The sequence below is a fragment of the Ixodes scapularis genome, unplaced genomic scaffold (genome assembly GCF_016920785.2).
Source record: "Ixodes scapularis isolate PalLabHiFi unplaced genomic scaffold, ASM1692078v2 PGA_scaffold6__148_contigs__length_123643588, whole genome shotgun sequence".
Taxonomy (NCBI): domain Eukaryota; kingdom Metazoa; phylum Arthropoda; class Arachnida; order Ixodida; family Ixodidae; genus Ixodes; species Ixodes scapularis.
In genome coordinates this window covers 81,296,781-81,320,091 of record NW_024609881.1, presented here as the reverse complement: position 1 = coordinate 81,320,091, position 23,311 = coordinate 81,296,781, and the positions used below count along the sequence as shown (strand labels likewise).

At 44.4% G+C, this 23,311-nt stretch overlaps 1 protein-coding gene across 1 annotated transcript in view; it reads left to right on the top strand.

Annotated features, from left to right (window-relative positions):
- LOC8036865 (transmembrane protein 104) overlaps window positions 1-8,355 on the top strand; it is a 31,923-nt gene extending 23,568 nt beyond the window's left edge. Inside the window, exons 10-11 of the mRNA XM_029994631.4 lie at window positions 137-429; window positions 2,561-8,355. Of these exons, the coding sequence (XP_029850491.2) occupies window positions 137-429; window positions 2,561-3,073 (806 nt within the window). The 3' untranslated portion in view covers window positions 3,074-8,355. The remainder of the gene's footprint in view (window positions 1-136; window positions 430-2,560) is intronic.
- Window positions 8,356-23,311: the final 14,956 nt, after the last annotated feature.

Below are 23,311 nucleotides of genomic sequence, written 5' to 3'. Positions count from 1 at the left end.
GGCGTTGTCCTTGAGGTCGTCCAAAAAGTCATCCCACCATAGTACAGCTTCGCTGGTCTTCTTTCTTCACCAAAGTGGAAAGGCTAAAACTTTTTCTGGGTTTAGTGTTTTTTTAAGTTGTCCTCTTTTTATGCAGCCTTCACGTCGATGATCGTGCTGTGTGCCTTGGTGTTGGGCCGGGGGGAGGGCCAGGGGCGTCCCCCGCTGGCGGCCCCCGTGGGCCTTCCCAACCTGTTTGGGGTGTGCGTGTACTCCTTCATGTGCCACCACTCCCTGCCCTCCCTGGTCACCCCCTGGAAGGACAAGAGCCGCCTGTTCTCCCTCCTGGCCGCAGACTACCTGGTCATCCTCGGCTTCTACACCCTGCTCAGCTTCACCGGCATATTCACCTTCCCGCAGCTGAACGACATGTACACCCTCAACTTCCAGGTGAGGCTCGGAGGGGGCGTGCGATTGCCGGAGATTTCAAGCGGCCAATTTCAGTGGTGCCAATTTTTCAAGTAGGAAAATTGGCACCATCGAATGTTTTTAGCAACTGAAGGTTGGCACCCCTGAATTAAGTGGAAAAGTGGTACCATTGAGTGTGTTTAGAAATTGGAAAATGTGTGCAGTTGAGCAAATTTTGTATTTAGAAAATCGGCACCATTGAATGTATTTAGCGGCTGGGATTTTGGCACCGTTGAATATGCTCAGTAAGTGGAAAATTGGCACCATTGGCCATGTTCAGTAATTTGAAGATTGGCACCATTAGACACATTCAGTAATTAGAAGACGCACCATTGAAGACATGTTTGTTGGCTTGATCTTTTCAACATACAGTGGGGCCTTCCTACAGAAGAGAGATATAGCAAAGATATGGCTACAGCCAAGCAAAGTGAAAGCGTGCTTGTAATTCTGGTATATATACCGTAAATGCCCCACCCCCGAAAGATAACCCGCCCCCTATTTTCGACATGATTTGCTATGTTTCCAAAAACACCAAAAGATAGCCCACTTTTAGCAATTGCAGGGTCTTGTATAGTGGTGACCTCGGCAGGAATGGCGTTACTCAGCCACGGCGGGAGATGCACGAACATTGCTGACTGGGAAGAACAGTCATCTTTGGTTCATCATCCCTCCCTGCAGTCACAAGTTTCGCAGGTCACAAAGTTTAAAACTGGCATTTTTTATGCTTCTTTTAGTGCACACCGAAAGTTAACCCACTCCTTATTTTCGCAAGATTTGCTTTCGATTTAAGAAGGGCTATCTCGCAGCATGTAACGGTAGGTATTTGAGGTAGAGCACTGCAAGTGTCCGAACCTACATAAAAGCGTGTGTTGCAGGGAATGGCAACGTGTGAGATGTTGCGAACAAGATAGAACCAATCCATCTTTTTCAGAAATATGGGTTTGAGAGTAAATGGATTTGGTACCCCGCTTCCTGCTGGCTGATCAGAGAGTGAAGATGGCGTCCGTGTGAACTTTGGTGCCTTGGATAATCCCCAATGGGGACAAAAGCGATGCTTGGGACAGCTGTATCTAGGTCACGGCATCTCAGCGACCAAGCAGAACGTAGATGGAAGTTGTGGGGTAGGTCGTAGAAGCCACGCGAGCGCATATTGTCTTCTAGTCATTGAATCTCAAACCCAGCTGCGCATCCAGGTTTCAGCACTCGTTTGGAAAAAGGGTGATTAACCCTTTGTGTTTGAGGAAAGACGAACAGAATGTAGGGCAGCAGGATGGAAAATGGGTGATCTTCTCAATGGGGGTGACTTAGCTGTCCTTCTCTCCCTTTATTTTTCCAGCGGGAAAAATATAGTTATGAACTTTGTTTGCCTTGTATACCATGCACTTCTGGGGTTACACTGCAGAAGCTGTTAGTGATTCTGAATTGCCTTTGTTTGGCTGCTGGGTCTTCGATTTCCTTACATTGTTGTAAAGCTTTTTGTTCATAAATAGACTTTTTTGTAAACTGGTTGCACTGTGGCCCATCGACTCTTGGCAGAGTAAAAACCGCCGAACATTCTCATCGCCGCTTCTTTTACAACGACAGCTGTTTTGGGTTCTTCCCACTATTGGAAGTGACTTTCACTGTAGTTGTAGTTGTTAATTTTGTGGTTGATGTATTAGGGTGTAAAATGTCCATTGTCAATGTTGCCAAATTTTTTAGAACGATGGCTTGCCACCCACGGGATTCTATTTTGGGTTTGCCGCGTGTGAAACAGGCACATTGCTACTGAGCTACGGCACAGCTTTCACTAGGTTGCCTCAATGTCCTGTTTAGGACGATGCCGTTCTTCGTAGTGCCCAATGCCGGCTGCGCGTACCTCTGGAAAAATGCAAAGAAATAGTCGATAACAAAATGTCAAGAGCTTGTGCCGGGAGACATGCTTTTAGATGCTCCGAAACAAATGAGAAACAAAAGCGTTCGGAATGAAATGTTCAGATGTCTGTTTTGTTTCGAACGCTTTCGTTCACACACCCCCGAAGCATCAATGTGATGCCGACTCCCAATGACTTTTTCATGATTGTACCGTAAATTGACGCAGGACTGCTCTTTTCTTTCTCCCTTCCGCACGCAGCCCGGAAATAACACGGACAACATCATCCCGCACATCCCGGTCCTGCAGTACTTTCTCTCCCTCTTCCCGGTGTTCACGCTGAGCACCAACTTCCCCATCATTGCCATCACCCTCCGAAACAACCTCAAGGCGCTCTTCCTCCGCGACGACCAGCGTCCCCGGTCGCCGTCGGTGTCTTCCTCGACCCCGCCGTCCCGGTGCCACGGCGCCCTCGAAGGGCTCGTGCTTCCCCTCGTGGCGCTGCTCCCGCCAGTGGCGGTGGCGCTCGCCACCGAGAGCGTCGAGTTCCTCGTTGGCTTCACGGGGTCGTACGCCGGCGCAGTCATCCAGTACGTGATACCGGTGGCACTGGTGTACCGGGCGAGGAGGCAGGTGCTGGAGGCACTGGGCCTCGGCGTGAGGAACCAGCACGCGTCGCCGTTCCGCCACGGCGCGTGGCTCTGGTTTGTGCTTCTGTGGGCCGGTGCTTGTGTGACGCTGGTGACCGTGAACCACATCGTGGTGAAGGCGTGATTGTGGCGGCCGCCGAGGCGGTCCGGTCGTCGGCTTCTAGTACAGAGTGGTCTGGAACGGTCCGGTGTAGAATGGCCTGCTCGTTGAGTTCTGTCTAGAATGGTCCGGTCTAGAATAATCCGATCTAGAATGATCTATTTACATTGGTCCGGTCGAGAACTCAAGTGTAGAACAACCTGGACAAATTGTTCAATGTAGAATAGTCCATTGATTGACTTGGTCTAAAATGATCCAGAGTGAAATGGTACGGTCTAGAACAGCCCAGTCTAGAATGGTCCGGTCTAGAATGATTTCATCTATAATGATGCAGTCAATAACAGTTTGGTTGAGAATGGTCCGGTGTAGGACAATTTGGGCTGGAACAGTTTGGTCTAGAATGATCCTGTCATTGAGTTCGGTCTAGATTGGTCGAGACTACAATGACCCAGTCTAGAATAGTCTGGTCTGGAACGGTCCGGTCTAAAACGATCCAGTCACTGACTACTAAAATGGTCCCATCAGGGCTTGGGGTTACCTAAGGGAGGTTACTTGGTGAGAGTTATGTACTTAAGTGGTGCAGACTCGGTCTGCTCTCTACTCCAGTGCTGGTCATGCTGTGAGGTGACTCGGCAAATGACTGTCGGCATGCTGGATTTATTAGAATGTATCGCCGAGTTACATATCACACTTAAGTTGCATCAGAAGTACCTGGCCGGGAGCTTTTAACTAGACGCAATAACGCGAGGTTGTAAGGAAGTGCCTGTAAAGACCACATTTGGGCGCGTTATAGCGCACACCGCCACGGCAACTCTGCAAAATACTCCGGCAAGATTTTTTAAGACGGCGGCTCAGGGATGCGTCGTTGGTGCAGCAACGTTCTGCGCGTTGCGTCTGGGAGGTTGGCGACTTCGTAGCAATGGGACACTGCCATACAAAACTTTTTCAGGATTAGAGCGCCGGCATGACAGAACTGAAACGTGCACGTACTACCTTCGCAACATGGTGTCCTCAACAACTTTGGATCGCCGGTCGATTTGGGGTAGGGTTTAGTTCAGTGCACCAGGAACGCGAGTGGACCGCTTCGGTTTCCAGTCTTCCATTATGGTAACTCTGATTTGGTTTACATAATTTTTCCCCAGTTTCTGGTTGGATGCAAAGCCCTGGTCGCTTTACCTGCGAGAAGACAATCGTTGCTCGGTTCCTTTTGCCATACTCGGTGTGAAATGTCGGTTTCAGGAGTGGTCGGAATTTTGTGTGTGTTCAGGACGACCTTCGTAAGGGGTCGGTCGGCGTTCTCGGTGTAAGGTGTAACGGCGTCTTGCTGCCATACTGTGGTGTGACTTGCACCGTAGGTGTGTGTGTGTGTGTGTGTGTGTGTGTGTCCTTGGGTTTGTGAAAAAATACCTTTTTTTCAGAAGCCAGTTGTCAATAGTAGGTTTTAGCAAAATTGTGGCAGCTCAGAAGAATTTGTTAACGGCCGAATTGTAGATAAGATGCCCGAGCCGCCAGGATGGGATTTTTTTTTTTTTTTAAATAACTTGACAATAGCGTGCGACATAGCACACGAGGCTTTGAGGATTTATCGGAAACGAGTCTGTACGTCTATGAAAAGTTGCATTCTCAACTGCTCGCAAACACTCAGAGATTCAGAGCGACCGCAAGTGTGGTTGTCATGTCATCGCTATCGGCTCTAAGGCAGACCAAGCCAAGTCGAACCGCTGTCACTAGCTGGAGCTTATCAGTGTTTCTCTTTGAAATGAATGATGACTCGGTAATGGCGAGAGGAAGGGACCAAGTTCCGTCTGTGAAAACCGGCTTGGCACGTGCACTTTTGGGACCAAGGACAGCCTACCGCGAGATGGGGCTTGATTTCGGGCATTGGGACGTGCGGTAAAATTATTTTCAAAACCTTTCCCAAGCTTTGAATCTCTGTTGGTGTACATTTGCATAAATCTAAATTTTAAGGAGTAAATGCTTCAACTGTGAAAGTATGAGTACAGAAGTGCACAACTCCATCTCTTTAAGGAGCTATGGTTGTTTTGCTTTCTTTCCTGGCCCTGTGGTTCTGTCGGCAATGACATCCTTCCCATTCCAAAATTAGGTTTTAAATGTGTGTGTTCTCTTTTCATGTGCCCTTCTGCTGTGACCACGACTATCTTGTGGTAGTAGGAGCAACTCAAAACTGCCACATTTTTAAATAAAAACATAGGGACCGGAATGTTTTTTTTTTAGTAAATGAGGGAAGTATTTTGTGTAGGTATTTACGGGTGTGCACACGTTGCTGTGCAACAAACGAGTATTGGAGAAACACTATAGTTTTTGTCGGAGAGGTCTGGCCGAGTCTTTTTTGAGATCTTTGAAGTTGAACGAAGGTTATTGATGAGAGTTTAGCATATTCTTGTACTGGATATCCTAGCCGTGCCTTTCACCAGGTTTACATTTTATCCAACGTCGGAAATTCTGTATTGCTCTTTTTATGGAACTTTTTTTTGTTCCATTATTTTTATTGTTTGCTTTGTAGGCCGATGTCAAAATGGAATGTTCGAAGAGGCAAAAAACATTTAATATGCCAGCAGGTTTTTAACTCTTTTTACATTAAGAAATATTTTAATGCAATGACTGTGTAAAATTCTAGTCTCTTTTTGGTTTAACTTTTTCTTGAATATTTTTTGTTTGCCTTCTCGCAAAGGATGGGGTGGAGCCAAATGCTTCTTGTGTTTTATTTTACATTGGCTTTGTTGTCTTCGTTTACGCTTATTTTTTCGGGGTTGCCTTCAACCTTTAGATGTCGGTTGATTTTGTCGCCGTGTTTGTTGGATGGTTCCTTATAGTCGCGTAAATCTGAAGGAAGCTTGTGGGGCTAAATGCGAACCCCCTCAAACCAGTTTGCATTTTTATGTGACAAAGTTGATGAAACGGTGACACATTTTTTAAGAGCAATGCCGAGACAACAGCCAAAATATGTATACACCTTTTTATTCTTCCAGTCGATAAAAAGAAATAAAATATGCCCCCCCCCCCCCCCCTTTAAGTGTTTACCTCCATTGTCCTTGTGCACGTTAGACCGCAGTTCAGATCTGAAAAGAGATTAAAATGGAATAAATCGAGAGCAAGTAATCCTTACACCGCAAATACTTCCAATTCAGAATAGCATAATTAAGAATATCACCCATAGGTGGCATCACTACTGAAACTTTTCACAAGGGCCACCTTTTAAAAAAAAAGTTAAGGATGTTTCAATATCTCGAAGTGGGAAGGGTGTATGACGATTCCGCGCAGTACCGCCCAGGTGGGAATATAAATGCGGCTCATAGATTGGACCCGAGCATTGCGTGGGCACTCGATTTGGGCTCGTAATAATTACTAGCTCGAGAAGCATTCGGGTAGTGACCCGTGTCCAATCGCTGCGTTGATGACAATAGCGGAGCCATAACAATGTCTGGAACTGAGCGCGTGTCCTGTGCCTCGCCAACCCCATGCGCGTGGCTGTGATCAACAATGGCGGCATATTATCGGCTCCAGATCACGCGACCGCTTGTTCTGGCTGCAAGTTGAGGAGGGGAACGCTGCTCGTTTTTCTTTCATTTTTTTATGCGACTTCGATCGCGTCTGGTGAAGAACGGGTGTTTCAGGCGACAAATATAATAACTCCCGAGTTACAAGGCTTTGAATATGCCACCGGGTTGTCATACGATGTTTGGCATTTTTTACCTCAGTAAACAGAAAATATGAAAGTATTTTTCTTTGAACTAAAAAATAGTCGGCGTGACATATGAGCACACGAAAAATTACTGTTTTTTGTATGTTTTTTTTTTCTTGTATTCATACTGACGTACAGAACTGGGCAGAAAAATCACGGAGTAAATGACAGATTTCCACCCGATTTTCAAGTGAGAAAGTGTTTCAAAATATTTGAAAAGCGGTTTTGTTTTTACAGAAATAAAACAATTGCATATTTTCTTCTTAATTTTTTTTTTAATTAAAGGCTTTCTTCGGCAAGCGTGTTCAATTTCAAATGAAACCACCCAATTTTTCACCTTAATATAGCTCCTTCTGTGCACCTGTTCGCCGACGATTGTGTCATTTACCGACCCATTCTTTCATACCACGATCATCATGCTCTCCAGGAAGACCTTGAGTGTGTAATGCATTGGTGTGAAAAATGGCAAATGACGTTAAACTTCAATAAATGTAGGCCCCTATCATTTTCCCACAGTTCGCGTGCTACACCATTTTCGTATTACCTCAGTAACACTCAAGTCATAGCATGCTCATCATATAAATTCCTGGTTGTTCATCTCACCTATGACCTACCATGGACTACTCGCATAACTTCTGTTATTTCTGATACTAACCGTTCTCTCAGATACTTGCGCCGTAACTTCAAACTTGCTACACTCTCCGTAAAATGGCTAGCGTATACTACTCTTATAAGATCGAAGTTAGAATACGCCTCATCTATAGGTCCCCATGGCAGTCCTACCTTGCAAATAATCTAGAATCCGTCCAAAACAGACCCCTTTGTTTTATTTATAACAACTGCTCACCATATACCAGCATATCAGGATTACGCCAATCAGCTAACCTTCATTCACTTTCCCTTCGCCGCCGAGTATCACGCCTTTCTCTCCTCCGTCGAATTTTTTTATCATAATAGCCACCTCAAAGAATCACTGCTATCACCCCCCCCCCCCCCCCCCCCCCATTGTATTTTCCCGTTTCTCACGAGACTTCCACACTACCATTGGCCATCGAGGATTGGAATTCACTACCTCATAACATAGTTTCTATTAGGTAATGATACTACTAAATTTGTTGAAGCCATTACGCTCTCTTTATCTAACCTACCTAGCTATAGCTTGCAGTGGTACTGTTCTATTTGTTTTTGTTCTATTGCCACCCCCTTGTGTGATGCTCCACGGGTCCTCAAGGAAAGTAAATGATGATGATGATGACTGAAGGCACACACTCAATACTAAAAATTAGTGATGGGCTGAACTTTTGCCGAATCTTCGATTTCGGCAAAGCCGAACTTTTGCCGAACTTTTCTAAAGATTCAGCAAAAATGCATTGTTACCCGTCTTAACGTTGATATTTAGTTTTCTTCTGACGAACAAAAGTGCGCAGACATTTGCCGAATTTTCGCCGAATCGTTGCCGAACTTTTCTTTAAAAGTTAGACGTGTGCCAAACTTTTCTTCAAAAGTTCGACATGTGCCGAACCTTGCCGAATCTGAAGCTCGGCAGAGTCGGTCCATCACTGCCAAAAATGGACTGAAAATAAAACTCCCAAGTACATTCACTAAAAAAAAAAAAAATTGCATTGTTACGTGTTTTTGCTAACTTTCTCCTCTCCCCTATTTCTTCTCCCCGCTTCGGTTTCGACCAGTTGCTTTTTTTTTTTTTTTTTTTACTTTATTAAATATATACGTGACGCTGTAGCACTGTATTGATTGAGTATTGTCTTCCGACACCATAAAGAATCGCCTGGCAAGAAATAAAAGCCGCATTGGCGAGTAAAGACACCGGTGTGATGTCACCTCAAGCGAGATTAGATATGCCGATATGACGTCATAGTTAGTGTCTCGCATTCTTAGGATCACGATAGGCCTCATAACGCTTTCGGGTGTCCCCTACGCAAGTTTTCGTAGACCGCGTTTCCCCTCCGCTAAGCCCTGCGCAACGAAGAAGCCGCTACTGCGCCTGCGCGCCCATGGCCTTGACTGTAGAGTTCCGCGTATCGTAGCGGGTTGCGGAGGGCGTTGCGGGACGGCGGAAACGATCTACTAAAACTCTTTATTATCGAAGTGTCACGTTTTTATAACTGGCTTCTGTAAGCCAAAAAAACAAAAACATTTTTTTTAACGGCCGTCGCGGAACATTTTGCAGCCTTTTGAATGTTTATACTTAGCTTTCAAACACAGGACCCGCGTAGCTGTTGTCAGCGGTCCACTCCCAAACTTTCAGTCTGTGCCCCCCCTTTCTTTCTCTCTCTCTCTTTCTTTCTTTCTTCAACTGTGTTAATCTTTGTATCGTTATATCAACTTTCGAGAAAACGAAAAGCCACGTTTGGGGTTTTGTCCCTCTTTTCTGGTCTGGGGGGAACTCTTATCTAGGTCACAGTCACACAGTGTGACAACAGGACATAGTGACGTCACTGCAACAAAAGAGTTTTATTTCAGATACTCCCAAAACGCCAGTTCGGAAAAAAATTTCCGATATTTCCACTTATTTGCGCTGGGGTCATGCTCACTTGCAACGTTTTCAGTATTGCAGAAGTTTTGCTACGGCAGCTCTCTGCGACGAAGCTCTGTGCTGGATGCCGGAATGTTATTGGCGAAGCCATATCTAAATACGAAGCACAAAAATTAAAGCGACTGTTTCAAGAGCGGTGGAAACTCGCCTACTTCTTCACACTATATCGCGGGACAAAGTGTTGCGTTTGATTTGCCAGCAGGCCATTTCTGTGCCCAAGGAGTATAACGCCCGACGACACTTCAAGCTCATGCCATGGCGAGAAGTGTGATGCGCTTGCTGAAAAAGTCGCGGCTTTTCAACTTAAGACGTCGCTGGGAAAGCAACAAGACCTGTTTCAGAAAGCCGGCCAGACAAACGACGAAAGGGTAAGAGGGAACTTCATTGTCCCTGAGCTTATTCCAAATCCTCAAAACCGTTCAGCGATGGCTCCTTCATCAAAAAGTGCCTTCTAGAAGTTTCTGACGCCGGATGTCCAACCATGAAGAAGACCTTTGAGAAAATAGGCATTTCGCCGAACACTGTGGCTGAAAGGATTAACGAGATCAGTGACGACATTGAAAAATCATTGATGACTCTCTGCCGCGCCTTCGACGCATGTTCAATCGCTGTCGACGAGAGCACTGATGTCACGGACAACGCTCAGTGCGCCATTTTCGTCTTTACTTTTCGTCTTTACGGTGGAGCTCTTGGATCTCGTGCCAATGAAGGGAATGACCACACGAGCCGGCACCATTTCCGTCATCAAAAACAACCTCATCTCCACGTGGTGAATGATGTTGATTGGGGCGAAGCTCTGGTGGTGCTTGTCTGCGTAGACGCTGAGCCGCAGCATGCCGAGCCTTTCGTTCGTTTTCATCCATGTCACGCTGCGCTCAAATGCGTATGTAACCACGTTCCATACCGCACATTCTCTTTCTGACATGAATGAAAACGAACGAAAGGCTTGGCATGCGGCCGCTCGCCGTCTACGCAGACAAGCACCACCAGAGCTTCGCCCCAATCAACATCATTCACCACGTGGAGATGCGTTTCTTTTTGCCCTACACGAGCACGGGAGCACGTGCTCGCGTGCTCGTGAGCACGTGAGCGCGTGAGCTTACGAGCAGGAGCATGTGCACCCGACGGCGGACGGACATACAGACATGGCTAGCCGCTAAGGAGCTTCGCCCCTAAAAAGTCGTTGAGCGCGCCGGATTGCCGTGGAAGAAGCTTGGTTTGTCTTGCAACCGTCGCTGCGCCATCAATGTTGGGGAGCAAAAGCGGTCTTGTTGGACGACTGAGGAAGAAACTCACGGAACTTGGTATCGTTAAGCAGTTTGCAGCGGTTCCATTGCATTCTTCACGCGCGCACAAAAAAAGAAAAAAAAAAAAAAAAGGTTTTTGATGTCACATCTTTTAGGGTGTAACTTGCTTGTCCCGGGAGTTCGTCTCAAAAGGTTAGCAAAGTTACCCCTTCCGGTAGGCAGCAACTTTGCACCCTATGTCAGGGTGCACCTGCGCTCCCTTGCGGAGACAACCTTATCTCTAATCGGGAGCAATAATAGCCTTTATGTCAAGGGTGTAATTTTACTTCCATTAAGAGGTAATAGGGCATAGTTTTGGGCCAAGACCCCCCGTCCAGGAGTCTCGGCCCTTGTGGTATCGAATTTTGTCTATGTGGCCCGCTTCCCGAGATGAGTTTGAAACCACTGGTTTATAACCGTTGCGGAAAGCGTAGCGGAGTATGAAAAACGGTCTTCGAAAACTTCCTAGTAGAGCAGCGCAGGGTCGCAGCATTCGTAACAATCCTGTGCGTGTGATACCATCGGCGGCTAACCCAATCGGGTGCAGTGAATGCGCTGTAATCATACCCCTTTTGCGTAAGATCACGGCTACCGCCAAGCAACATTGGGGCACTTTACTGCACAATTGGATCGGCGTCAAAACTGCAGCTTGGTCGGCGAGATTGTTGAGCGAACGTATTACCGACTTTACAGCGCACAAACATCACACACACACACACTAGTATTTAGGACAAAGACAGCATATATCACACCTCGCTGGACCAATACACAAAATTATCCCCAATTATCTCGTTGTGGCCAATACACAAACATTTTTGCAATTATCATTGTGGCGGAAACTATTTTTTTTCTAGCAAGGTAAGATACTATGATGGAGTACTGGTACACAGGGCCGTCCCTAGCGAAGGAAGGGGGGGGGGGGGGGGGGGGGGGGGGGGCGCCACTGCTGACACATTTATCTGTTACGTGTGTATGTTGTGTGTTTGTCCTAAATACTATAGTGTGTGTGTGTATGTGTGTGTGATATTCGTGCGCTGTGAAGTCAGTAATTGCATAGCCGCGGTAGCTTGCCGCTCCTCTCTTTCGCGTCTTTACCGCTAGATGGCGTTGTCTCCCCTGAATTTGCGAATAGCCTTTGTCTGCGCTGACTTGCGATGAAACGAAGCGCACATTCCCAATGCCAAACACGGCAAACCACTCAACCCCGTCGACTCCGTGTTTACTTTCGTTACCTAACACTCAAAAAAAAAAAAAAAAAAAAAAAAAAAAAGAGGTTGGGAGTTTGGCATTGGTTCTAGTGCAACTTTTTTTCGTCTGCTTCGCGCCTAACCCCTTACCAGGCCCTTGACACCCCAAAGGTGTTGGCTAGACCGCGACTATGTCGATCTATTCTTGACACTTCGCTAAACTAAGAAAGCAACCGCTACCGAAAAAAAAAAAAAAAAGAAAAGAGCGAGCCAAAGTTAACAGCAGCAGCAAAAAAAGTGGGCCAGACATCGTAAAATAAAACGAAATGTTTCCTTGACGTTTGAAACATTCCCCTGGTATCCTGCCAGGTCAAGAAGGTCTGGCGTCAGTCATACGATCAGTTCACCTCTAAGCTGACAGTACCGAGGAAGCTGCGCGCTTGCCGGACCAATCAGCTGCCTCCCTTTCATCGCTTGACCTCGCTCTTTGCGCTTGGCTATGGGCCAAAGCGTGATCACGTGGCACAAGGTAGACGCTGGACTGGTCCTGCGTGCACGTAGGTTTAACCGCGCTGTCAGCTTTGAGGTGAACAGAGTGGAGCGGCGCTCCTCGTTGACACAAATCGGTTAGGCCCTTGATGGGCGTTCGAAGCGTCGCGTCACAGCGTCTGCTGTGACGTCAGTCCGCCACGATTGCGCATGCGCAGTTCAGTATGGGTTTCAACGTGAACGCTTTTGCGCGCTTTTCTGATGACACTGATTTGTCAGCCTGATTTTCGTTTTTTTTTTTTTTCTCTCTCTTAACGGCATTCTAGTCCGTTACTATTTGTGTGCACGTTGGCAGTATTATAAGGCAGTAGGTTAAGAAATCTCCTGTCATGATATCGCCTCTTATTGAGAATTAAAGTCAAGTTTTGCTTTTGTCGCAGCAGCCCTTGAGTTCCTTATTGCCGCTAGGGATTTGATCCCGATTCTTATCGCCAGACGTGGTAAGATAGATAAATTTATTTGATTTCAGAAAATAAAACTCTCATACAATCCTGCCCGCTTAAGCGTATAGGTACGGTTGAATGCGGGACATGGCAGTACAGACATTTTCATCATGTAGACACAAATGATGGTTAAATGTAAGTAAAACATGCCAGAAACATTCAAAATAACACATTAAACAACGAATTTTACGCCCAAGTAGAAAATTCACCTGTGAAGTAACACCCAGTTCGACAATAACAATCAATCAACTGTTACAAAAGAAACATTGTGAATTTAAACACATAATGACAAGAATCAACACGTATATAACGAGACACACTCGATAGAAAACACTAAGCTTTTACGCAATACCTCATTGTTCAGAATTTCAGTTCGACAAAAAAAAAACACCACTCATTTTTTTTTTTTTTTTTTTACAGGGTGTTACAAAAGAAAATTTACACGGTCTTTTTTACCGCAAAAATAAACTAGACATCGCCGAACGCTCATTCTCCGCCCAAAGGTAGAGCTAGAGGTCACAACCAGATGCCAAAGTTTCAGCCCGATTCGATAACTTAATCAAAAGTTATAAGTGATTTTCTGAAAAGTTCAATGGGAAAATGGCGGCCGACGGAGTTTTCAAACACATGGGGCTCTATGGCACCAGAAACCGAAAACGGGCAAAAATGGGCTCCATTTTCCCATTGAAATTTTCAGAAAATCACTTATAACTTTTGATTAAGTTATCGGATCGGGCTGAAACTTTGGCAACTGGTTGTGACCTCTAACTCTACCTTTGGGCGGAGAATGAGCGTTCGGCGATGCCTAGCTTATTTTTGCGATGAAAAAGACCGTGTAAATTTTCTTTTGTGACACCCTGTACATCTGCCTCTTAGATGACAGGCTTAGGATGTCTTTAGGCAAGCTATTAAATATTGCAGGAACATAATATTCTCTCCGTTTTTTCCTGTAGTTTGTATATATATTTTTGGAATTGCATAGGTTTCTGTGTGCCAGAGTGTTTTTATCCTTTTGGGTATCCAAAATAATGGCTGGTTAAAACGACAAATTTAAAAACATTTTCAAACGATAATAATCGGGAGTCAATCGTTGAGTGAGCCGATATGAGCTGAAAATGTTCTGAGGCTTGTCTCGCACAAAATTTACGAGCGAAAAAAAAATCTATTTCCACGGGAAAAATCTATTTCGCGTGAAATAACCAGTGTAAAGTTTGATATAAAAAAATAAGAAGATAGGAGTTCAATTAGTATATCTTTCTTATCATTTCACACCGCAAAAAAAAAAAAAAAAAAATCTTAGCTTTATTTGTTACTAACCTTTGATTTAGACGAGTTCATACTCGAATCTTTTTTACAAAAAATGCGTCATATACGCGCTATAGCTTCTTTGTGGTAAAAATGCACTGTCTTAATATGCACCTTGCGGAACAATTTTTTCCCTAAATAAATTGAAATTTTATTGAATCTCAGTAGCATTTAAATGCACCGCATGCGTGTGTTACACAAGCGTGCCATGAAAGTTCGTGTGCCCCCTCACGAACCACACGGGCTTCATTCTCGCTCAATCAAAATAAACGTTGCAGCGCGCCGCGATTGTTGCCTCAACGGCCGCAGAAAGCCGCTGCCGTTTTCTCTCCAGTGCACAAACAATAAGCGAGCAGACGACGGGAGAAGAAAGGAATAAAACAGACACGCAAAAACGAAACTATAGCGAGACGGTTATGTGGAGTCCGCACAGCAACGTGCTCTTGACACACTCCTGTGGCTGCTGCCCGCTACGGCGCCCCAGTTATTACAATTGGGGAAGCCGTTAGATAAGAGACGCATGATAGAGCCTAATCTCCATCTGTGTCGTCCACCTTGGGCAAAGGGCTGCAGGAGCGCGGCCAGAAAAAACCGCGGCGGCGGCGTTCATAATTATTCGGTAGCGTCTAGCGCGCAAAACGCGGCCGTGTGTATACACGTAGCGCGAGCAATTACTCCCTCCGCTGGACCACCCCCGCCCATGCGAGCAGCAGAAACCGACCGAATTAGGCTTAGGTGTGCGCTACGGGGATGCCGCCGCGTTAGCAGACGTTCCGATGTTTTTAGGCAAGGACAGCCATATGCATGAAGGTGGTTAGAGCGTGTACTACCGTGAAACACCCTCAGCAAATGGGGTGTAATCTCCTTGGAGTGTAAGTATAGCACCACACCCTAACCTAAACCACGAGATGCGGGCACAAACTGACGAAATTAGGCTTAACTGCGCTGCAGGGATGCCGTCGTGTTTCGCGTTAGTAGACGTTCCAGTGTTCGGCGAGGACAAGCATGCATGAAGACCTACTCAGAAAATTAACGTACCGAGTTTGAACGTGATTACATGGAACGCAGTTAGCAAAATAGGGTGTCTTACTCCCCCTGGAGCGTAAGCACTACACCGTAAACCATCCCCGTCCCAAAATATGCGAGCAAAAACCGATGGAATCAGACTTGGGCGCGCTGCGGGAACCGTGTTCAAAGACGACGGACCGTTGGAGTTCGTATGCGTTCCGATGTATACCCACGCATGAAGGCCGAGAAAAGAGATCTTGTAGTCGAGTACGAACGTGCGCATAAAGCGCCTTCAGCCAGTGGGGTGTAGAAAGCATTCTCCCTGGAGGAGTAAGGACTACACCCTGAAGGTGTAACTAGAACTCCCCTCGGCTTAGTTGTATGAGGCGATATACGCAAGAACTGCGTCATGGCCTCTGAGATTGCCGATGCACCCGCCCCAAAGATACCGAGACGCCCTTTAGGGATGATGAACAAGTACATACCGTAAAGGAATGTACAAATACACCCCAGGGGGTGTAAAATCACACCGCGTGGAGCCAACGATCGCGTGACTTTCATTTTTGCTTCGCAGGGATTATATATTGGTCTAAATGCACATACACGAAATATCTGGAAACTAGCAGACGAAATGAATCAGCATTTTATTAACGTAGGCACGTGCTTGGGGAATAGTGTCAGCGCAGATAACAGTGTGTCCACGATGAATCAGATGCAGTCTATCATGCTAATTCCAACGGCGTCAAATGAAGTTCAAAGGATAATTAGGAACTTAAAAAAAATGATGTTGCCGCTGGAGATGATGGAATAAAATCTTTACCTATAAAGCAGACCGCAAGCATTATAAGTCCCATTTTGTCCCATATAATAAATATGATGCTAGAGTCTGGTGATTTTCCCGAAGAATTAAAAATAGACAAAGTAACCCCTGTATATAGGGGAGGAGGAGAGGAAAATATTGATAATTATAGGCCGATCTCGGTTTTTCCAGTGTTTTCAAAGATGTTTGAGCGCATTATCAATGACAGGCTAACGAGTTTTTTTCAGCACCAAATAATAACGCAGGCTCAATATGGTTTTCAGAAAAATAGGTCTGCGGAACAAGCGCTAATTGATATAAAAGATAAAATTGTTGAAAATATTGAAAACAAATGATTGACTCTTGGAGTGTTTTTGGACTTACAAAAAGCGTTTGATATTGTGCAGCACAATATTCTATTGAAAAAACTTCAAATCTACGGTGTACGAGGAGTTGCGCTAAGACTAATAAAAATGTATCTTTCAGATCGTTATCAATATGTATCTATAAATGCCCATTCATCCAATAAATTGAAAATACGACATGGTGTTCCTCAAGGCTCCATTTTAGGCCCTCTATTATTCCTCGCGTATATTAATGACATTACGGCAATACCAGGTTCCCCTGAACTAATAATGTATGCAGACGACACAAATATATTTTTTGCTGGTGCGACGAAAAAGTGCGTCGAGAAGTTGGCTAATGAATATCTTTCGAAATTATTAATATGGTTGCAAATAAATCGTCTACAATTAAATACAAAATAAAACTAAGTATATAATTTTTAAACCAGCAAATAAGCAAGACTATGGTTCAATTAGCGTAAAATACGAGGGCACAACATTGGAGCAGGTAGCAGAACAAACATTTTTGGGCGTCTGGTTTGCTGGGGATCTATCATGGAATTTCCATGTAAACATACCAAAGGCTGATTTATCCCGAATAACAGGATGTATTTATTTATAGAATACACAAGTTGATACCGGCCTGGTTAAAACACGCATTGTATTATTCTTTATTCCACTCTAAAATTTGTTATGGTATTCTGGTCTAGGGAACGACTACGGCGGCGAATTGTAATAAAATTATCCTTTTGCAAAAAAAAAAAAAAAAAAAAAAAAAAAAAAAAAAAATCTTACGAATGTGTGAAAATTTTAAAGGGGATGCCAGAAATTTAAGAACACAACCACGCTTCGTCAAATATAATATGCTTAAGGTAGATCAAATATATTACTTCGAACTTTTACTATGGATACATAAAAATAGACTTTACACCACACCAGCGAACAGTTTAAGTGCATATCCGATCAGAAATTCAAAGCGAAGGATGCCGGCCATAAGAACCAACTATGGTCAAGAAACCTTAATTTTTCAAACAACTAAAACTCTAAATAGAACGGACTTCTACATTAACTTTAACTACACGTTTCTTGGTTTTAAAATGGATTGTAGAAGTTTCCTGGTTGGCAGTGAAATCGCATTCTCATTTGGATAGTGTATTTCACCAAGATTACAATCACTAGGTATAGCTAATTTCAAAGATTTATGTTTTCATTGTATTCCTTCATGTGAACTTGCTTGTGATGCTGACATGTCGGAAGAACACAAGATTGCATTCTAGATTTTTTTTGTTACTGTTTGTTGTTACTGTTTTCGGTTTCTCACGACCAACACTCGTTTACAGTGTTTTTTTTTTTTTTAGCAAATTAATGTAGTGTCTATTTTTCTTGTTTCTTTGACTTGTTTCTCTTGTTTTATTTTAACTGTATAATGTTTTATAGAATATGTTATTATGTAACTACTTTGAGCTGCTGGACTTTAGGGGACAGAGGCTTTGTCAGGCACCACGCCTTTATCTCTGCCCCCTACGCGGCAACCCCGCAAAACAAATAAAGAAAAAAAAAAAAAAGTGACCACGCGCAAGCATGTCGTACACTAAGGAGCACCGGCTTGGATTTACTTTTCATTGTATCATCTCGTTCGCACAAAATGAAAGACGCGAGCTTTTGATTACAATCAACTTTTAAAGATACACCAAGGAACTCCATCATATACACAGTGAGTGTATGATAGAGTTCCGGGGCACGATATGAGGAAGTGTGGCTATACACCCCTGAACCTATATGAGGATTTGGTTTACGGGACTACATTTATACCACCCTGACCCGTCTGGCAGAGAGGTATATCTGGGTAAGCAGCACATCAAAGGCATGTAACTATGTGCTGTCCAAACCAAGGCGCACGTAACTTAACGGACCTACCCAACCAGGAAAGTAATCAAGGCAACGAAGAATTTTGTTTTCTTTAGCAAGATTGGCTTTGAAAGGAGACAACACCATTTCCATCGGAGTGAAGTAGCCCATGGACGCTCGTGTGATAATTGTCGTATATACCCACATAAGCGTGTCGCATTTTTCCCCTGCGAGCTGCCGAAAATTGACTTCAAAAGACGATTAAGAAAGGCTGCGCGCTTCATACATTTTCTTTTTCCTCCGAGATTTTTTTTTTTGTCTACTTATTTTGTTACGTGGGAGCACAATGTATAATTTCGGCGGCCCGACCGCGAATTCCTTTCAGACCGTGGGAACATTACGTCGATTAGGCCACCGCGTGGATAACGTTACGAAGCACGAAAGAGAGCCTCGCACAAAAAAATCGAAAGCTATTTTGCACGCCGTGGAGCATCTTTTACTTGTAGTTCTTTTATTCCTTTTTTTTTTTTCTTTTTTCATTTGGGTGTTTGAGAATTTGTGGGCTAAAGAACGGGAATGAGATCATATCTGTTTATCTTTTGTTTTGACTTGGTGATGGCGTCACCCGGAAATGGGCGCTCGCTTGATGATTCAAGATCTCGTCACCATACTCCGTTTCGCATTACGACGTATGCCGCAACAGACGCTAAGCATGTTGGTGCATCCAGTGCTCCTCCACATGTGACTTCAAGCTCTGCGTCTCGCTCCACCCAACAGGAAGGTCACGTGACGAGGCTGGCTCCGGTGACTCGACGCGTCCGTTGCGGTACATCAAAATGGCGGACCAAAGTGGTCATGGGGTCAAAAACAGTTGCGACTATTGCTGTCGGTCGACACAAGTTCCTTCAGACCTTCAGACGTGCGAAGTGAGTCGTCATCCCGGCAAAAACCACGGCCGCTGAATCTCTTCCTCGGGAGAGGGTAACGAGGAGCCGTGGTAAAACACTCAAGATGTCCTCACACTCTGCAACAACCCTGTCCAACGTTGCAACGCACCGCGCAGCTCGAGCTCGCGGTGCGTTTGGCATTTGGGCATTTGGCCATGGAGTGGAGTGGCATGGTTTCAATTGCGATTGTCCCGTCGACGAAAAATAGTGCATCTCAGCTCCGCATATAAATTAATTCAGCGCTTTCTCGCGTTGCACTCATTCATCTTCGTGAGAGCTCCCGTTGAAACACGGACCTCCAAACACGGATCTCGCAACATAAAACAATAATAATAATAATATAAATATATATATCAGTGTGTCGAACCGAAAAAAAATACGGGTTCGGTTACGGTTCAGGTTCAGGTAAATTTATTTTGTTCCGGTTCAGGTCCGGTTCGATTAATTCGATCCGCGAACCGGTTCGGGGCGCTGAACCGGTTCGCGAACCGGTTCGGAAATTATAAATGACAAATTGCAACATCAAAATAAATTACAAATAAAACATCTGAAATCAGCACATACGAAACGGGATACATCTTAGTGTAAGGCTCAGGGATTTCTACCAGGAATGGTTTCTTTATGTGCACTCAAAGGTTACCTCACCGACGTTTACGCATTCGGACTTCATCTAATTGGGTCCGACGCAGTAGCTGTAAAATCCGCGACCTCCTTACAAACCCACTTACAAGTAGAACTCGCTAACTATCCTGCCACCTCGGCGTGTAAGCAATTGAAGGAACAGTGGGGAGAAAATACAGCTTTCTTTGTTTGAACTATAGCCTTCGGTAACTCAAATTAGACCCTTAAAGAAGTTTTCATTAAACAAGATACGGAATATGAAAAACACTTCACCGAACGCAACGCCAGAAGGACGTAATAGGATAAATATTACAATAGAAGAGTTCGCTGTCTCACAAATATGTTAGCTTGTAAGTGCCTATACGAAACCGGATGCATTATTATCAAACTCCACAGCCTTTTCTTTTCTCATTCCGATGGAAGCAAGCTTCAAGAACTCGCGCGTTCTAGAAACGTGTTATGAAATGGGCACGCAGCAGCATTTAGGATTTACGAGATTGTAGAAAAATAAAATCCCGTGACGCGATTTTTTTTTTTTTTTTTTTTGCACAGTTTTTTAATTTTCTTTTTTCCGTGCAAGCCGCGACCAGCGCAATACTGGTTCTATATGTCAAGATTCATGGATGCAGCGTTTGTCAAGATTCATGGATGCAGCGTTTATATCCCTAAGACTGAGTGGAGAAGAAAAATATGTAAGCGAGGTGTGTGTCAGTTGACGGCACTTAAAAAACAAATGGCATTGATAGCACATTAATTCATTGTCAACAGCGCGTGGCCGAACCGTTTTGACATGAGCCGGTAACCGTTATTTTTTTTTCCGGTTCAGTTCCGGTTCGGGTTCATCGCGATAACAATATAACGGTTCGGGTTCGGGTTCAGTTCCGGTTTTCGGTTCGGTTCGGTTCCGGTTCGACATCCTGATATATATATATATATATATATATATATTTGTAATAAAAAATAGGGTGTGTATGTTTATACAGCCTAGGACTCAGTCTGCCTCAAAGGGCGTCTTGTGTCTCAGTTGTAGATGAGCAATTTAGTCAGTGCAGTACAACCGCTAGCCTGGGGTCTTTAAAGTGCGCCACGCAGTAGTGATCACTGGCGGCCCTATCTGTGTGCAATGCTGCTGAGCGCGTGCTGACGGCGATCTTCCGCAGTCCTTTTGGAGCGTGCATTTAGCACCATCAAGGTTGCCGGTCTTAGCAGGCTATTAATGTGAGCTCGTTCTGAGCATGCGCTCTAAACATCGCCCTCAGATATGGCGTCCAGTGAATACCTCCTATAGGATGCTCATCCAGATGGAAACGGGCAGGGGTGTGGATTGGGCCCAGAATCCCTGGGTTCTGCAGCGCGCGAGCTTGCGCTCCAGCCGCTCCGTGCTGGTGTGCGCTATAGCCCACTCGGCCACCAATACCCCTCTATACTTTTTTTTTTTTTTTTTTTTTTTGCACTCTACATGGTTGGAGTTTTAAGCCAGTTTCAAGGTCGGAGCGCGAGAGCCGCTCTCAACCAGAGCAGCCGACCAGAATGACTCTGGGATGCGCGCCGTCTAAAAATAACCCTTTGCCCCGTTTCTTTTGAGATGGTCCACTCACACCCGGCAACTTGGCGCTTTGTTGGCTTTGTTTCGAGATCGGACGCCATTTATAAGCGCGCACCAAGATCATCGCTTGGTCGCCATTGACCATACTCTCTGTTGAAGATGGTGACTATGGTCCTGAAGTGTCGCCCGCTATTACGGGAAGCACCGTAGTCACTATTGTGTTCAGTCTAAAAATAGTTAGCATCTAGTGAGAACGTGGACTGGATTGAGAGCTGTCTGCTAGATTACGTAGACAAAGTAGACAAGTGCTTGATACACCCTTGTCAAATAATGGCGCTTTCCAGACATTACAATGATCGAATATTGAATTATACTGTAATTTAATTAATTTTATGAGCAATTTAATTCTAATTATTACTTCTTGCCAAATCAAGCTATGGTTGAAACTAACTATTCTTAAAGGTAAATATAGTTGTAAAGCATTCCTTCTAACTCAAGGTGCACATAGTTGTAATTCGTAACTTTTGAATTAAAAAGTGATGAGGTAGACGAAGTAGAAGCACTAAGTTGGACGAGTGTAAAACTACGTATATGAATACTCATCGCCATGATGGGAAATACATCTCATTGCGATAAAAAAGCAGAAGGGTAATGGCAAAGTAATAACTTTGCTTTCTGAAAGTAGTGCATAATTCTAATGAACTCCATTTTATAGTCGCTAGTAATCCTAATTGTAATTAAGCACGTTTAGGGGAAAAGTAGTTGAATTTGTAATTAAGTTACATTTTCGAAGAAATTTACCCAAATGTGTTCGACAGTAGTCTAAGTATAGGGACCAAAAGAATCGTTTGCTACTAATGCAGACGAGCACGATGTAGTTTGCCACCCGAGTGAGCGAAATATTCTGCCTCCCGGTGTCTATCACTAAACCAGAGCTACACAAAATAAGCAAAAGAGGAAAAAAAAAAAAATATATATCATCAGGCTTTAGGAGACTAACGTATGATGTTTCCACAGGATTCGTAAAACGTGCTGGAAGTGTCTAGGCCAACTGCTTTGATCGCGCACGCGCTTTGCTTTACAAACATCAGACTTTCGAAAGGGAAACAGTCGGCGTCAAAGCGTGGAAATCTCGTATTCAAGAACGTATCAGCGAGCGTAATCATAACGACCGCAATTATACATGCCTCCGTGCCACACTAAACGCTTAACGACCCGCTCGCCCGCGTTTTCCCCGTTTTCTTTTTTTTTAGGTCAGAGTACAATAAACCCTACCTCGATCGACACAGAGGCGGAAAAAAAGAGCACCAGAAAGTGTTTTATTTTTTTAATCCGTTTCCTTGAATCCCAAAAACCTCCTTTAATCGTCAATTTCTTTTTTTTTTTTTTTTGTCATTTTCTTCTTTTCCATTTCCTTGCCAACATCGCACTTGCTCCTGATCTAGCGTTCCAATCGAAACAAAATTGCTTTGTTTAGTCTTTTTTGTTTTATTGTCACAAACAGTTTTTCTTTTTTAACTTTGGATTTTTCTTTTAGCTGTGCGCGTAGCCATAAGAAATAAAATAAAGAATACCATAGCGGCTCGCCAGTTTATTTCTCTTTAGCTGCCGTATACGCCGGAGAGCAGACGACAGAATCGCAGACGAGTTCAGCCACTTCAAGTAGTTCAAAGGCCTTTCCTTTTGAACTCGTGTGGCTTCCTTCGCGGTTTCCTTGGAGCATTGCACCAGTTTTTGGAGTGCATGCGGACAGCCATACCGTTGGACGCCACGCAAGCACCACGACAGTGCAAAACATTGAAGGAATAGCGTTTGTGATCGGTGCGCACTGTAGCAGAAATCGTATACGAATCGGCAAATGCAGACGATCACCAGGGGAAAAAAAAAAAGACCGGATGTCTCAATTTCTTGTCCGCAACTCGAACCCAGACCGACGTGACATAGGAGCGCGCTCACGAAGCTCGTTTTGCTGCACGGATGCTTTTACTGCATACATATTTATTATGACTCGCTAAAAGGATAAATGCACCGCGCATTTTTTTTTTTTTTTTTTTTTTTTTTTTTTTTTTTACGCGTACGAGAATACCACTACTACGGTGCAATGTGCATACACCGGTGTGCG